The sequence below is a fragment of the Schistosoma haematobium genome, chromosome 3 (assembly GCF_000699445.3).
Source record: "Schistosoma haematobium chromosome 3, whole genome shotgun sequence".
In the NCBI taxonomy this organism is placed as follows: domain Eukaryota; kingdom Metazoa; phylum Platyhelminthes; class Trematoda; order Strigeidida; family Schistosomatidae; genus Schistosoma; species Schistosoma haematobium.
Genome location: NC_067198.1, coordinates 39984712 through 40004174, shown reverse-complemented (window position 1 = coordinate 40004174; position 19463 = coordinate 39984712). Strand labels below are relative to the sequence as shown.

The following is a 19463-nucleotide window of genomic DNA, read 5'->3' as shown; positions in this document are numbered from 1 at the left end:
CGACTAAAAAAAAAAATCCAAATTTCAATCACCCGCTTTAAAATTTTGTTTCTAGCTATTAGTAAATTTCATCAAAACAAAAAGCTGCATTTGTAAATGAATCAATTAGATCATGTTTAGATATTCACTAACACAATCTATTAAATTTACCAATAAATTAGCATAAATTCATTTTTTTCTTTAGAAATTATCCCTAAATGTTTTATAAAATTCCAAAATATCCGAAAAAAATTGTTTACCTTCATTTTTTTTAAAAATTAAATGAACAATAAAATCTTGATTAATAAAAATAAAAACCACTGGGAATTAATGGCAAATAAAATGAAGTTATATATATATATATATATATATATATATATATATATATATATATATATATGAAGTATTGAGAATTACATTTGAACAAGGGATTCTGTGTTCAAAGTATTCACTGACACTATGAATTGAGTAAATGATACAAATTGATAATACTGATTAACAATTATGCATCAATGACAATTATTCAAATGAAAGGTTTTCAAGTGTATTATTTAAATGATTAAAAAGAATAAGTAGCAAAGTAATGATCGATTATAATATACAGAGATGAATTATCGAATCAATAAAAATCAGGTAGAACTGGACAGTAGTATTGTTTTTGTTTGGGACTACTCTAAAATAAGGATCAATTACTTTATGGAAGATTGAATCTATTTTATCATCGATGGACAAGATATTCTTAGATCACTATGTAAAAATTCAGTGATTCAAATCATTAATGAGCTATTTAAAAGCTACGAAGTTAGTGATTGCTTTTTCTCAATACTGACATTATTGACTCTATACATTGATTCAACTAGGGAAACTTCATCCCTATGTCAATTCACACCTAGTAATTAATATTTATTGAAGTCATTAGTTTTATAGAAATATCTTGGGTATTTTGACGTTAATTTTTTCATTAATAAACGTAATAATCATTCTCTGGTAACCATTAACTAGTTTCCAGACATAGTTTACGACATTTTCGCAGAAAACCGTACTGTATCGAATCAACTATGTCACTAATGAGACTAGAATTATTCAATAAGCTCAAGTCAACAAAGTGCGATTCACTAAGTAATATTAGTTTATGGTACAAATTATCTATAACTACAAACACTCATCGGGATCATTTAGTTGTGACTGCAAAATTATTGGTGGCTGTTACGCTTAGTCCACAACTAATAAATTTCAGGTTCAAAGTGTATACCCTTATTTCAACTTAACCCATTTAGACATTATTATCAACCATCATGAAAGTAGTGTCTCAAATTTGACTACGTTAACATTTTCCTGGTAAATGAGTTCAGTTGACTTTGGACTTGTAATTAAACGTGAACTCCGATTTTAGACAAGTAGATTGCTAAAATTAAAGTAGTTGAATACTAAACGCAAATACATCGAAAGTATTCACTGATAGATGCACTAATTTTCAACATAAATGTCAAGATAAGTCTACTGTATGGGGCGGAATCTTTGAGAACTATGAAAACCATCATCCAGAAGATACACGTGTTTATTAACAGTTGTCAAAGCAAAATACTTCGGATCCGTTGGCCAGACACTATCAGCAACAACCTACTATGGGAGAGAACAAATCAGCTCCCAGCGGAGGGAGAAATCAGGGTGAGGTGCTGGAAGTGGATAGGACATACATTGAAGAAAGCACCCAACTGCATCACAAGGCAATCCCTCACTTGGAATCCTGAAGGCCAAGGGAGAAGAGGAAGACCGAAGAACACATTATGCCGAAAAACGGAGACAGACATGAGAAGAATGGACAAGAATTAGATGGAATTAGAAAGGCCCAGGACAGATCGGGTTGGAGGATGCTGGTCAGGAGTTGGGATTAACAGGCGTAAGTAAGTAAAGTAAGATTTACTAATTGAATATTTAATCATGTATAACAATTCTTCCATAAAAAATTTATGAATTGAATGTTTAGGTTAGTATATATAAATCTAAATAAATCTTTAATTCAGAATAAAATAAAAATTGTTTCACAATAAGGTAAAACACATATTCAACGAAATCATTCAGCAAGAAAAAGTGACAAGAGAAAAAACTTTTCTACAATGACGGAAAAGTACATGATTAACATACTTTAAATTCGCTAGCACATCACGAAATGCATCAGGTAGTCGATTGATCGGAGGAAACACATAACTAAATTTTAAATTGAAAAAAGTGATAACAAGAATAAAGGTTTACATCTATTTAATCAATTATATATATATATATATATATATATATATATATATATGACGATTGTTGATAAATTTGAATGGTGTTATCATTAGTTATACAATTTATTCAAAGAAATAAAAAATGAATCCAAAATGTATATGGAATTTTATTCATCTTATTCATCATAACTAGGAGTCACTGGAGAGCTGTCTCATTCTATCATGGGAGTCCTCAGTAGTGCACATCGACCAACCTTATCTAGGTCCAAACGCAAGACCTTCAGGTCTCGCGGTGAGTATTTCATCTTTAGACTACTGAGTCTGTATTGACTGATCTACATTTCTAATTTAAATTGATTCTCGATATTGTACGATTATCATTCACTGGCACTGATGATATTTATCTCGTTGGTTATGCTATATCCTAGTGAAGAATAAATTACGGGTAACTTCCGAGGACTATTAATGAACTAATATTGTATAAATATTCTTATGGTATAATTATTCAATAATTAGATTATATATATTTATATTCCTCTTATTATAAGCTTCATTTTGACCTATAATTTATTATTATAAGATTTACTGTCCCTAAATTATGCTCAGTTTACTAACTACTGCCTCCCACGTTCACAGCTACTTTTTGGCTTTATTGTGTACAAATGTTATTTCCTATTTTATGGTGTGTTGCAGTCTGTTTGTTTGATATATAAACCCAATATGTCTGAAATAAATGGTTCGCACAGTGGAAGCTGGTATTGGTTTTCTGGGCTCAAGTGGACGGGCTAGGCGGACACAGGACCAATAAGGATGCTAGGCTGTCCATACCGGTCGAAAGTCATTGTTTTGGCACGGTGCTAAGATTGTATAAGTCGTATTTTGATTGGTGGATAAATCACGTGTAAAAAGCCGGACATAAAGTCATAACAGGTTACGTGGTTTAACTTCACTGGTCATGTTCTCACGCTAGAACTCTAGTAATTACTTAGTAAAGCACCAGTGAATACATGCCACACTGAATTGTTACAAATGAATGATCAAAGTTTCAGTAAAAAATATGAAATTTATGCAAAAAGATGTTATGCTTAACAAGTACCACATAGATATCACACTGAATATAAACGGATTTTATATCGAGATCAAAACATATTCTTGGCTTTTATCTCATCGCAACAGGAAGTAATCAGTCAACCTTATATTATAACGTTATTTGATAGACTTATGGATTAGTCATGGTTATTGCATTTTTTTCCCCAAATCTACTCTTACTAATCACTTATAAATAAAAGCATTGGATTGCATTTATTTCTAGTCTAATTAATGAGTAGTGTAAAAGATAATTATATTTAAACCTTAACTATCATAAATGTGTTCTATAGTTATATTAAAGCGAATAAGTAATTGTAAGACAGTAAACTGGTTCCTTTTTTCATTATATTGTAATTAAATCTCAGCTAATGTTTAATACTAAATAATGAGAAGATTGTCATTCAAAAATCTTGGTAAAATGGAATAATATTCCCAGTCTGATAAAAACATTAATTTAAATAATTATTATTAAGGGATTGAATATGGGGTTGTGTAGGGTATTTTTGTTTAGTATTGCTCCCCATAGTATTACACATTATTTTAGACCATTTTAATGGGATACTTTGTTATGATTAAAATCAATGTGATATTTTCTTGGATTAATTTAGTGTGATATATCGTTTCATATCAATTCATTATTGCTTTTATTAATGAATCAATTGTTCAAGTAGGTCTGTATAGAAATAAGTTAATTTGTTAAAAAGGAAAACGAAAGAAGTTTTTAGGTATTCGGATAGTGAGATACATAATTATTTATGTTTTCCATTGTATTAGATCATTTCAGTTTCAGTTTCGCTAATGATCAGTTGTTCGTTCTTACTTCTACATTCAGTTGTAACCAATAGTCATAGTATTTTTAATTATCACATTAGAATCTGAAGCTAATTTTCCTCACGAATTGATATTATTTGATGAACTGATATTATTCAGATTTCATTTTCTGAGTCATGAATCATCCAATCCAAGTCAGAAATTCTATGAAAAACCTTCAAAATTTTCTAGTAAATACGATTTTAATTTCACATCAGAATGTGAATAATCAGAATTTTTCTTTGTGATGAAGTTTTGTTCTGTGAGCTGAATGGTTTGGTCTTGCAGCTTTCACCGTTATTCTGAACGACATCATCAGCACAAACTTCAGGTAGAAGTGGATTGTGCTAATTTCTCCAAATTTAGCTTACAGCTTCTTCTGCAGACCTCAACGTTGATTGATTTTTCAATTTTTTACATTATGTTTCGAGAAAACGATATTTTAAATGGTCAAAGATTACATTACTGACTAAACAAAACATGGTAAACTTGGAAAGTCATTGAATTTTAATTTCCACTAATTTTCTAGTTAATAGGAAGTCTATGACTGAAACTACAAACTAAACTATCTCACCAAATGTTTCATGATAATAATTTTGCATAATTGACTATTGTCAGTATTATTATTATTCAAATATCAAGGAATAGTACTTTTAACTCAGGTTTTACGTCAGTGGCAAAAAAACTAATCAAAGAGTAAACATTCATTGCATTATTTAAAAAATAGCAACAATTCATGGGGAAAAAGTTCCTTTTCAGCTGTATAATTCGATAATACTACTGTTTTACACAGTATTTTGTAATGAAACGGAACATTTACGCATAATCAACATAGCTAGAAAAATTTAATCAAGAATGTTCACTTATTGGATGGTAGTAAGAATTAACATAACATATAGAAGAAACATATATCCACTTGATGGTGCGATGGAAATAGGAAAGGGCTGAAAACGTGTAAGAAACTAAAGAAAAAGGTAGAATAATACAAATACTGTGAAATAAGTGACTGAACATATCATTTCGGAACACAAAGACCGGGCTCCTATTGATGAATTATCAAAGGATATTAATGAATATATAAAATAATAACAGACATGACTACAGCTTTTAGTAGGTAATATGGTCAAAAAAAATTAAACTGTCGTTATTCTCCTGAATGCAGATTTGTTCGTGAGAAATAACGCATCTTTTAGGTGTCAACTCCGTCCATATTCTTTCTAGAGTTGCTTCCGGTCCCAAGCCCGTATGAAGGAGGAGGATTGGGAATAGAGGCCACAACCCCATCCAGTAAAAAACAACCTTGCTAAAAAACGCTAACCTGAAAAAACAATTTAAACGGTTTAAACTGTGTCCTACGAGTTGAAGGATTCTTATTTAGAAGCGTTATGACGCTTCATAGTGAAAGCCGAGATTCTTCAGAAGTTAAGACACCGACGCCCCTTCTGACAACCGTAGCAATAATAAATATAGGTATATTCAATGTCCTGGTACTGTGGGAGACTAGACGCACCGGTCAAATTGTTGCGGAAATGAGCAAATACTACTTGTTATTTGTCAGAAGTGTTTCCCACATACAAAGAGTTGCACCGATGCTGTTCAAAGAAGAATGGAAAGCACTTATAGGATGGGAACCTTATGGATCCAGAATCATCCAATCATCCTTCAAAACAGAGAGAGAAGGAGTCACAATGAACTCACCAATGATAGCATTGAAGACGATAAAGATGTTTTACGAGAGGTGGCAGTCTGTCATAGAAATGTGATCAGGAAAGGATCTTACCATCCTAATGAGAGACCTAAACGCCTAAGTCGGAGTGAACAACACTTGGTATAAAGACACCATGGGACGATATGGACTAAGGCAACGAAACGAGAATAGCGGCAGATTTGCAAATTTATGTGCGTTCAACAAAATGGTTATACGTGACAGTATATTCCCCCACAAATGTATACACAAAGCTAAATGGGTTTCACTGGATCAAAGTACAGAGAATCAGATCGATCATAATTACATCAGTAAAAAATTCAAAAGGTCGATGGAAAACGTAAGAACCAGGAGAGGAGCCGACATAGCTTCAGATCACCATATGGTGGTTGACATGATGATACTTAAGCTAAAGAAGCGATGGACATCTGGACAAACAACATTACTAATGTTCAATATAACCTTCCTTCGACTAGACATGTTCATCATTGTATTCCAACTCAGTGGTTTGCAGATTAACAGCCCGCTTCAAAATATTATGGTCTTTATCTCGATGACTAATACTGTCGTGTATTCGTACAGTTGGAAGTCGCCCACTAAGACGTGATAGCTGTTGGTTTTCAATAATTAATCAACTAAGATCGGTCGGTGGTACAAACTATAAAAATAATTGTTGGTCTAAACTAAAAAAATCATTAATAATATTGCTTACTTTTTACTTCTAGCCAAATACCATCATTTAAGATTCAATCAGAACAAGGTCGACTGGTCTGGCCTGTCAATAGGGTTATACTATGAACAATAATTTAAAACAACCTGTATATGTTGACCTAAAGTGAATCCCAGTCATGTAACATGACTTAGTGATAATATCTCTGACTGTAAAGCTGAATTATATGACCTCAGTCTTAGTTCCTTTGATAATACAAAAACGATATACTAACAAGCAGTACCTAGTGTTCATTATTGTCTAAAACCAAATGTCTAATATTAGATTAGTGGATCTGCCGTCTAAGTTTTTGATCAATATAATATGAAAAAATATAATCAATATTTCTATTGTTAAAAATAGCAATATTTTTTCTTAGAAAGTTTGCTTAGAGGTACAAAAAAATGCACATTTATTTTGATTTCACGACAAAATATTTTCGTTTTCACAGAGAAAAAGAACGAAGGTACATCAAGACATAGGTATACATATGAATAAAAATGAACATATTCCCTTACATAACGGAATAGATAACTATTTAGTAAGATAATTTACAATAAATGTGTGAAATCCCCTGAAATATCTGGTTACGTAATTTAGTAGTTTTTTTAAAATTATTTCCTTTATAATCCTAAGTACGATAACTGTTGTTTTTTACACTTTGACCAACGGAAGTAAGACAGGGACAATTTAAAATAGAATGTTTGATATTATATTCAAAGAAAAGTAATCTTTCCAATACTTAGTTTAGTTGCGTGTTCAAGATTTCAACTATGGAAATATAAAATATATTGTATAAGAATAAACAATAATATGAAAACAATGACATGAAATATATCACGATATTTATCTATGAAATTGACCAATGCTGTAATTGTTGTAAAGAGTAAAGTTTCAGATCAAACATCATGTGATAATGCGTTGATTGTTGAACGAACGGAATTTTATGTCCATATGTTTCTGTATGAGGTTTTCAAGGTGAACATTGTTTTAAAGCCGTAATTAAAACTTGTTTATTATTTATTAAGTCAATATGTCTGCATTATGAAATATTTATTTTCAAAACAGCCAAATGTTCTTAATATTAGTGTATGAGAAAATGTAAATTAATATGATTTGGAAAGCAATTTCAATAGAAGAATATATCGTCTAAAATTCATTAAAAACAACTATGAAAAACTATGTTTTTGTTTTACTTTGATACTACTCATTGTTATCAGTTGGATCAAATACATCTTAGTGAACAATAACTGTTTTCTTACGAAAGAATTCCTAATGGTCTAGCAGAGTGAGTGAAAAAGGGCTATCATCAATAAGGCGCATATTAGTAGAGGTGAGGAATGAAATGGGGGAATAACATTTTTAATGATGTGGAATATGTTCGATTTAACCCTGTGTTATAACTTGTGGCCTGTGCGCCCTTCTAACGTATAACGTAACGATACCTCCAATTAGAGAGCAGTGAATATTGATCGGACCCGTACGAGAAGTCTAGAGTCCTTATTGGTCCTAGCCCAACCAGTTAAGTCAAGAACACAAATCTCAGCCTCTGTGATACGAATTACCTATTTCAAGCATACTGGGTTTATAAACCAACCAGACAGACCACATCGTACCATAAAATAGGAAACAACATTTGTAAAAGACTTGGCCAAATGTGGCTGTGAATGAGGTAGGTAGTAATTAATAGACAGGCCATAATTCAAGAATGGTAGATCGTATAATAATAGTTCATAGGTCAAAATAAAACTCGTAATAAGAGGGAAATTAATATGAACAGTTTAGTTATTTAACAATTATACGATAAAAATATACGCATATTATTGCTCCACAAATCGCTCCCAAAAGTTACCATTCATTATGCTTATCGAGACCTAACACCCTTTTGCTATATGACTTTAAAACGAACAATGTGAATGAGAGATGGCATAGGGAAATTAGCCATCTCAGCGTCACTCATCTAGGTATATTAGAATTTACTGATGCTCGTTAAAAGAAACATTCTAATTGGATTGGAAATCGAACAGTCTGTTTCAGGAATCCAGAAACAGCACTTTAAAAGAAAGGGTCAGGAGATAACAATAAATATCACACCGGCTGGTGAAGATTACGAAAAGAAATCGACACGACTATCTACGCTGAATAACACATAATTTGAATATGAACTTTATATAAAAACACGTAAACACCTAATACCAACTATTAATAACTCAATCTTACACACACACACACATAATCAATCATTTATCTTCACATTGTGGACTTTTCCCATGATTCAATGACTGATGTTATCCTGCTTCCTAAAATCATTTAAACATGATTAGATAGGCACAGCATAGATTTGGTTTAAATGTTACGCTGAAGAAGTCCGGACAAGTTAGCTGGATGAAACGTTGGAATCATTTAAATTTCAACCGCTGAGATTATTTTATATATAATCTTCACATATTATGTTAAACTGTGTTATGAAAATTTTATAATGTGCGTAACATTGACATCTATGTTACTTCCTTTCGATGGTCTCATTTGATGTATTATATTTAGTCTGTTAATGCATTGCCGAAATTATCACATTATAGTATTAAATTCCTATTTTATGTTGAATAGTTATCATCGTATCAAGTAGTCAAGATCTGGATTTTAAATGCATAGGTCACTTATGCCAATTACCCGGCTTAGTTTACCAAAAAATATAAAAAGTGGTATACAAGTTACGTAACGACCGAGAAGTAAAGGAAAAATAATCGGATGAAATCAACTGTGTTGTAGATAATTATTCTTTCAAGGAGTAGGAGTAAGATGAGGAGTCAATTCAAAACATGAAGATGGTAGTAATAAATGACCAAAAATTATAAAACATTAGGATAAAGCATCAATAACCAACTGTGTGTAAAATATTAGGTGTTAGAATCATTATATGATAAAAATTTGACGTTACGCTTTTATACACATAGCTCAGAATTGAAATAATGAAATGATACCTCCCCTGCAGAAAAATATAGGATATTGCTGTAATGTAATTTGAGCAAACTGGTTTGAAGAAACTATTCAAATATCGTTACCTTTCGAAAGTAAAATTAAGTATGATTTTAAATGGAATAAACGATAATCTGACATATACATACTTAATAATCTTATGTTAGTAATAATAATTACGTGAGATCCACTTGTTCATCCGACTAATATTGAATAAAACTCAGTAAATTAACTCTTAATATCACGGACACAAACAACTGACGGAATGAAAGTTTATTAAGTTTCACTGAAGAGCACAAAAGACAGTAATTTCGGGAATGCTTGTAATGAAAAATGCTAGGTAAATACTTTTATTTTTAAAAGATTTTTACCATTTAAATCTTATTCAAAGTGAAATTTGTCAAACATTTCTCAAGCATTTTTGAAAAATCCTTCTAAATAGACCATCCGTTGGTTGTTGGAAATAGACGTATGAGATAACATGACCAGAATAATAAGAACAGAAGTTTGTTACTGAGTCTGACGAAAACCAAAGGTTCTGTGTTCTAATCAAGAGTGCGAGATCGTAGATGCATACTGCTGAAAAGTCCCAAACTAGGATGAGACGGCCGTCCAGTTCTTCCAGGCTTTCAATATTTGTCTTCCTTAAAACGATCCAAGGTGTCAGTGAAATTCATATGTTCACAAAGTTTATTCTGATACCTGTAGTCTCAGTTCAAAATGTTGATATCACATAGGATCACCATTTTGCGTAGCTACTGTACTAGTTTCAGGTTAGGTAATTTAAACTGTTTCACTTACATTCAAGCAGGTTCATAAAACTTGCTGAAAAAAACAAACTGTAAAGATCTACATTTAAATGAACTAAATCTGAGTAAACATGAAAGCACTTAAAACTGGAAAAGGATAACAAATGTTATTATTCAGCCGATAAAAATTCCTGAGCAATTTTATTATTTGTTTCTTTTTCCATTATTAAATCTAATTAGGTTAGTTAAACAATATTTATATTCAAGCCTTTTTTAAAACCGATTCGATGTAAACCAGGATTACAAACTTTTATACTACTCATAAATCTTTCAAAAACGATGTAGCTTGCAATTACAGATTATTAACTTCTGAAATTATTGAACTCAATCTCTGTTCATGTAGTATATGCAGTCTGTGATAAAAGGCCTTAACTAAAACAAAAATAACTTTCCAGCACTATTTCCCTTGTGGTGTAGTACATAGCGCTAGTCAGGAACAGAATATCTGGCAGCAGAACATCAAGAAGATCGAGGAGGACAGAACGGGAACAGAAAGCAATTGGTATGGAAATGTAGGAAAAATGAAGTCTAAGACAATTGACTGATATTTACAAAAGCAATAGTTAAGTTTGAGACAATTGATTGACATTTTGCAAATTACGTATTTACTGTATGGTTCTCAGATTTTACTAAAATGTTCTGTAATTTCATGTTCAAATAAATTCGATTGTCCCCACTTATGTTCTTGTTCACTACACCCTGACAAAATTTGTCAAACTAATCTCAGTCAGTAAAGAAAAAATACATTTCGATAATAATTATCCTAGAGTTTGGGTTTCAAACACTAACTCTTGGTTTCGGATATATTTTCATATGTTAACACTAGTCTTTAAACTGAACGTGTCACTAAAAGGCCAGTATGCGAATCTCCACCTAATAAGTTGTAAAAATGAGAAATAATTAAATTTATCAGAAATCTAGTTCACAAAGCAAATTTTAAAAAAGTAATAATGACATGAAAAACAATCAAATAAAATATAAGTAATTAAAATAGCTGTTCATTTATTACGGATCATTTTAAGTATCAACATAACTGATCACATTTTTAAAAAATCTTATTTATGAAAATTTTTGTATTTAGTTCCAATTATTATTTATAGTTTTAATTTCAGAGTTTCCTATTGATTGTCGTCAATTATACACCGTCAAAATAGTTTATTCAGTTTCAAGTCATAGACTACGGAGGAGACAAATATAATATTGGTTTTAACTCCGTAGTTAAACAATATATTATGTTTGTTCACACTTTTTTAGTCACTTTGTACTACTTTACGATACAATACTTATAATAATAATAATAATAATAATAATAATAATAGTAATAATAATAAAATTCTCGGTAACTTTTAGGCATTATATGTTTCAGTTATTGAACAAATGACCAATTCAAAGACTGTATAAAAATATCATACGGTAGCCATTTTTTAAAAAAAAAACAAATTTATCAACATGAAAATTGATCCTTATTCCTCATACCCCTTTGTTTATTCCAATCTATTTTTTTCTCATGCACGCATGTCAACTTTTTGAAAAACATTTTTAATTAAATTATTTTTTGGTGCTTTTAATTCAATTTTTATGTTGCCTTGTTTAGTTGCAAGTAAAAGGGGAGATAAAGTGAATAACAACTATTTCTAAGTCTATTTCGGATGTTATGAAAATAGAATTTGTTACATAATAAAATAAATTAAATATTTGACAAAGAAATAATTTTAAAATATATGATACTTTATTAAATAGAACGAATGTATAAACATAACTTTTTAATGATAGGGATAGATGCTAGAGAATGGTATTATCTGAAATACAGTCTAATTATAATATCATAGAACTCATGAATAGATTTAACTTAGACAACTATTGGAAATCCAGATGAACTGGGGGGCTGTTTCGTTCTAGCATGTGGCTCTTTATTAGTGCGAGTCCACGATCCTATATACGAGAATCAAACACAGAATTTTTGGTTTCGCAATCAAACCCTCAATTTCTAGACCACTGAGTTGTCATCCAACGATGTTAATGTCTAATTTCAATCAATCCACAACATGGAGAATTATAATTGTCATGAATTTGAAGAGAATATTTGATTGTTCAAAGCGCAGATTTAGGTAAAAACAAGATTATCAGTTTACAATTTATACTATCTTTTGATCAAAAAGTAAGCTTCCTATGGAATATCACACAGGAGAGATTTTATTATTGTACAAATGTAATTTTATTTGAATTTTCTCCTGTGACCAGTAGTATCCTTAGGTCTTAGTAAAATAAGGTGAGTAGTAAGGTTAATCAAATATGAATCGACCGGACTTCATTTGGATAGTTGTTGATTAGTTTTTCAATTATTATAAAACATCGAAACGACTGTATTGAAGTTCCAGACCGGTGGATGTTTTTTTCTCAACAATACAAAATATTTATTTAATATTAGTTCATGTAAACAAATCACTTTAGCGTGCTATGTAACAAAACATGGATTTTATTTACAAAAAACGTCTGAATAAATGGTAATATTGAGGGAATTCTCACGAGATGCATAAATCTCAATAGACTGTGTGATGGCGATCCTCAATATCAATAACAAGAAAATACAAACCCTTACAGATAACGTCTTATTAACTTTTCAAAAACTAAACTCATTAGCTCAGTGGGTAAATCGTTGGTGTTTGAAGCGAGAGGTACAAATCTCAAATCTCTGTGTAAACGTCAACATTGAAATTCGACTTTGATCTTTGTAGACAAAATAAATGGTGTCATGACCGGATCTTCATTGGGCTGTTCTAGAATATTTTTCTATGGCCAACCTTTAGAACACTATCCTTTAGTCGACATTTGGTAAATCTCATCTTTATAAGAGATGTCTAGGTGATACTTTTACCATTTGTAACAAAGATAGTGACCTTAATAAAATATTACAAGAATTCAGTAATTGTCACTAATTGACTACGTTCACAATAGAAGCAGAGTTGAACTCAGTATCCCACTCGCTTGATGTCCTACTAAGAGCAAGATCAGATGGGTTTCTTCAATTGTTGTACAGAAAGCCAACCTGTAACTGGTAGTATGCGAACGTCCCAAGTTGGGTTCCATTGGGATGAAAGAGAAATTTAATTCATCGTTTAACCTCAGGAGCTAGACGAATATGCTTTAAACATACACTTTATGATAAGCTGAATGAAATCCGACGAACATATCTGAAGAATAGCTTCCAATCAAAGTTCATTGATAGTAATCTTAAACCGACACTTGAAGTTGGAAGAACTACCAAAGTTCCGAAAATAATCTTATTCTTGAACATTGAATTCAAGGGATATTAAAGAGTAGACTGTCCAGATCCCTGAAAAACAAGTTTTATTCAGCAGAGCCTCAGACTGTTTTCTCCAGCACGAAACTTATTCGAGGAAGTATTAAGGATAGACTGTCACTTTGACCCACCTCAATAAACATCTATCAATTTACTTGCCTTTGTGGGACAAGTCACATGGGCCGTACAAAGCAAGCACTTGGAAAACGAATATCCAAGCGCCACCGTGCATGGTCATCTAAAAAGGAATACAAACCGATCAACTACTCTGTTCTTTAACATAAAGTCAATTCCGGTCACAACCCACCGCATGGATCTTCCTTCAAAATCCCTTAAAAGTATATAGAATTTGATGAAAAGGTTTTGGATGATGAATTTGTGCACAACCGAGGCTGTAGTAATTCACTATTTCAAATCCGGAGCCTGTGTACAGAAAGGTTGGATTAAATCCCTTATAATTTCATTGTCGCAAAACCCCTCTGAATTTTAAAAATTATAAGTCCTGTTTATTACCTTATTCATTTCTTTTCTTAATCAGACAGTTATATTTAGCTTTTATTCTATAGATTATTATCTCTTATGATTTCAGAAACTATTACATAACGTAAGCTTTTGGTAATTTTTGATTACTTTGCTAAATGATGCAAACTAGCTGCCAGCTGAGGAGGAAATAATGACGAAACTCAGTAGCTAAATAGAACACATTTTATGAAAATTACAGAACTCCATTACAAGGTGAGCTTCAACTTGGAATTTTCAAGGTAAAAGGAAAAGAAAAAGGTCAAAGTACATATGGTGCCGGAAATCGGATGCAGATATCAAGACCATGGCGAACTTTTCTCAGCAACTGGAAATGAGAACTCAGCACACAGTTGGTTGCAAACCCCTGGTCATGGATCTGTGACCCAAGATGAGTAATAGGCTTAACTAAGTAAATAAGAAAAGATAATAAAAATGTAATACTGATTTTGACAAGTCAATTTCTTAATAGAAGGGTGAGGGAATTTAGAAGAACTAATTGTTCAATACAAATCTTTATCGCTTTTGTTAAGCAGCATATTCCAATCATTTGCAGTGCATTAAAATAAGATAATATAGCTCCTAGACAAATAATCTGTTAATAAAAAAAAATCATATCACTTTATAAGATAGGAAATATTTCGATAACTAGTAGTAGCAAGTTCAATAGGTATGAGTTGTTTGAATCCTCTCACCTTCACTAGTAAATACTGTAACTAAGCAATCTCTTTTGATATGTATGCATCTCATCCAGATTACCTTGATGTTGTCACTCGTTTACAAGCCTTTTCTAAGTAGGGTTGAGTAATGGCAAACAACAAGAGGAAACTTTAGACAACTCATACACAATAAATCAAATTTCATGCTCACTGCATAAGGTGATGACGGTTTTAACTCAACAGTTTAGTAAGTAGCACATTTGTCGGAGAACTGTTGTAAACAATAACAGGGATACAGACGCATCTAGTTAAAAAGTCTCTAATACGACGACACGAGAAGCCTATATTCTACTGCTGACTACTATTCAACTCTCTTTGAGAATCGTAGTAGTAACATGTAGATATTGACTAGTCGCATGAAATAAGAAAACTATAAAACAGTAATAACATTGACATCAAAAGTTAAAGCTGCCACCAAAACGACTGATGTCCACATGCTTAAGTAAGAACGAATTTGAAGATATATAGTTAGATAAACAGATAGATAGAAAGATAGATGTGTATGTAAATATTAAGATGACAAATATTACTAACATTATGAATGTCACTTTTATTATAGTTTACGTTGTTCTTAGATCAGCAACGATAGTCTAACACATGATAAGATAACTTGCGCTTAGTGAATTTGTGTAGGTGTAGTGAAATTAAATGAACTTTATTATAACAGACAAATTCGTTAAACATTCTGTTGATTTACTTATAAGTAATGTAGACCGTTATACAAAAATTGTTATGGCATTTGTTAATCTAAGCCTTCGTTTGATTATGTTACATAAGAAAAGTTTGTAAATAACTAAAAAAATAGTTAACATTTTACAAATTAAAGTTGAAGCAATTAGAACACATAGATAATAATGTATTCAGGAACGATAACTAGCAATAGCTTTTTCCTTGAAGGTGACTGAATTACATCAGCTATTCAAGAAAATAAAGTTCCTACAATCCAGATGACCTAAGGACAACGTTACCCACATTAGTTTCTATTTTGTTGGCGTTAAAAATTAAGTAGGACCATATGAAAACACCATCATAATTGTACAGATACATTAAGTACTTTTTAACCTCCAAGTTATAAGTATCCAATAACCCTGCATTTATACGTTTCTGTCTACTCATAACATTTTGTTTGTAATAGATAGGCTAACATTAATACATAAATGTAAAGTGTTACATATGATTATATATAAACACATAAACATTGGTACAAGGAGGCATTAAACAGATATGCGCTACATAAATCATTCGATTTATGTGAGGGCTGAGATACTGCCCGGGTGCCCAAACCGAAGCAGGTTACATATGATTATATCCGATTGAATAATAATCAGAATACCTCTAAAAGGATTATTGATTCGAATCTTGTATTTTTACTATCATTATCATTATCCATTATTTAGAACGTATACAATCAAATATTGTAATTTTAAATCAGCTAATAAATAACTAAAACAGTAATCATTCATTTATTATGTGGCTTTTGATTGGTAGACTATGTACAATTAACTACCTAGAAAAACAAATTAGATTTTTGTTGTTGCAAAATCAAGAAAATTAATACATTGAACAAAAACTGTTATATACTAAGTCAGTTACTTTACATTGAGATTAAAACAGTTTTAATTCAGCAAAAAGAAACAACTAATTCTTTTCTCTGGAAAAAAAACTATAAGTACATTGCGTAGACTTTATATACACACATAGATGGTAGTCAGCAGTGGGATTCAGAATACGCGTTTCATCTTATTTGGACTCATCAGCTGGATGTAGCTGTATTCTAGTTGGAGTTCGAAGCGAACGGTACAATGTTTGGATTCCGGAGTGATTATCAACTCTAGGACACAGGCTCATCCAGATGACGAGTCCCAAATAGAACGAAACGGGTGTCCTGGATTTCATCGCTAGCCACCAACCATCTGTGCTTATAACGAAGGCGAAAAGTAGGTAAACCTATTTTATGTTTAGTGATTGTAAGAAATTGGAAAGAAACCTTGAATTTAGGCATGTGTGAGTTCTCACTTCTTGGCAAGTACTAGACAAACAATGATACGGATCATCAATCAGTAATCAATGAACTGTAAATATCTCAGTCCTACAGGAGGTCACTTGTAAAATAGCTCAGTTCGAACTCTTCAGACTGTGTCTAGTTAGGGATCAGATTGCATTAGGAGCACCAATCCACTCAAGATTATGGTGAAAATTCGCTGACGAGGGCCAACTAGCATGAAAAATGGATTTTTCAACGTTTCGTGTATGCTATTTCTAACCAGTGGACATCTTAAAGTATTTCATATATGGTCAACTCATTAGGACTAGTGACGACATTGTGACCTGACAGGTAGAATTCGATCGGCACAAAATTATGAGAGTAATACGATATTGGTCATTACTCAGTAAATTTTAAAACGGTTTTATACGTAGCAAACTGAAAATGTGAATAAATGGTATGGATAAAGAAGCAAAATACTTATTTTCAATTAGCAACACCATTGTTTTATCAAAGAAGACTTGAGAGCAAATGAATAACTTATGGAAAGTTGGTGCCAACATTGTTTTATTATTTATTACTGATCTTCATTCTAAATTTTACAGAGGATGTCAGCATATTACTAATTGAATTTCCCCAAGTCACTTGGAGTTTATTTAAAGATTTACTAATCACATTTTATTAAAAATGAGCTTAATGGAATTTTATTAGGAAATTGTTTATTGCAACGCGACATATCAAGTCGAAAGTGAAATAATGTAGTGAGATAACTACTTTTATCCATTCAGACCATATAAATGTGAGAAATATGCTTTTCATATCTGAATCCAATAGCCTAAAATTTGTTAGTTTAATGGTGATATTGAGCTATCCATGAATTCTACGCGTTATGAAATGTCTCCATTCTTAGCGAACCCACCCGACGGAAAACTTTACAAGGCGTAAAAGGACATCTTAACATTTTTTGTCAACGTTTTATATTGTGTTTGTTATAAGACTGGAAGATCACTAATTTATTTAATTATAAATATTAACATGTTTAAAAAATACACAAACCAAAAACTTAAGGTGATATGAACAATAAGAGAATAAGAGTAGTGGATGGAATCTTGTGTTTTGAATGACCAGATATATTGTTACACGACTTTCATTTGTGATTATACTCATTTGTTTGTTCGACACCGACGTCACCATGATTACTGTAGACAGCTACTGCTTTAGTATTACTTATATATATAGTCGTAGGGGTATACTACTGCAGTCTTAGATTATGATCGAACCATTGTCTAGGGGACACCAATGTTCTTGGGACCTTATAAACTGGCCCATGGTTTATAAAGCAAAGCTTGTATCACTATTTAGATTATCATATTTTGACGTGGTTGGTAAGTTTATATGTTGTAATGTAAAATGTTTGGCAAATATTTGAGATGCTAAACTTATTTGATTCACAATTAACATAGAAAATAACTACATGTTTATAGGCCTTTATGTTATGTTAAACAATATTTTCACTGTTTTATACCTATGTATATCAAAAAGATAAAGTTGCGATTATGAAACTAACAGATCTGACATTTAAACTGTCATTGTTATGAAATTTTTGTGAATGTACTAAATCAGGAAAGTCAATATCATGACGTTATTCATTACCAAAATCGTATTCTTCATTGTCATCAATCAATTAATCTTCGGTTAGTCATACATATTGAAACGAATTTCTACATTCTATCACAAAGTGATTACCTGGTTTAAATTTTAATGTTCACTTTTTTCCCCATTTACCAAGTTATACCAACAGTTCACGGAAATCCAACATCATATCGAAGCAAGTAGAAATATATGGGTTGCATTATGAAATAACCAGCATAATCACAACGATTTCACATTTGATAATAGTTTTATAAATAAAATATACAGAATGGATGTGATTATTACTATTTCTCCTTGAATAATTTGTTAATTTTCTGTATCGTTGTAGCTTAGTAGTTTCAGCATATAATACTGTATAATAGTAGCATCAGATGAAATCATGTTTCAGTTATTGAATTAAGGGGAGACGATTATCATAGTAATCATTTTTGTAATAGGTGTCGGCCTCTTTCAAAGTATGATTTTACATGTGATAAAAATAGAAAAACCCAGTAACTGAATGTGTATTCGATTACTCGGTTTTAAGATACATTTTTCACTTGAGAGCTAATGATACTATTTGATTAACTAAACTAAGATGGATTCTAAATTTACATACATGTCGATGTGTGACTAATGCTTTTTTCAGTAAACTTTCAGTGACTAGTAATTTAGTTGCATTTTTCTTTGACAGAATAATTTTGACCTTAACTGTAGCTAACATGTGACTGAATAGATTCAGTTAACTTATGATAAATCCTCATTAACATTGATATGGTTAAGTCATATGGTCAACTTAGTTTGTATGAAATATCCCATAGTATATGTGTCAGCACTTTCAGTTAGATAAAAAATCATTAGTCAAGTACTAAATTATTGATGAAAAGAAGTAAATTCTTAAAAAAAAACATTTGCTAATATATGACACAATATGTCAATTTAAAAATAACATACAAGTACACATATACATACGCAAAAAAAACGGGACCACAGCTAGGGTACA

The 19463-nt window shown here is 31.4% G+C and overlaps 1 protein-coding gene across 2 annotated transcripts in view; it reads right to left on the bottom strand.

Annotated features, from left to right (window-relative positions):
- Nucleotides 1-19463, bottom strand: part of NDRG4_1 (NDRG member) — a 123814-nt gene that overhangs the window by 70792 nt on the left and 33559 nt on the right. For both annotated transcript variants that reach the window (XM_051213855.1, XM_051213856.1), the window contains one exon: nt 2125-2187. In XM_051213855.1, coding sequence (XP_051069868.1) covers nt 2125-2187 — 63 coding nt within the window. The remainder of the gene's footprint in view (nt 1-2124; nt 2188-19463) is intronic.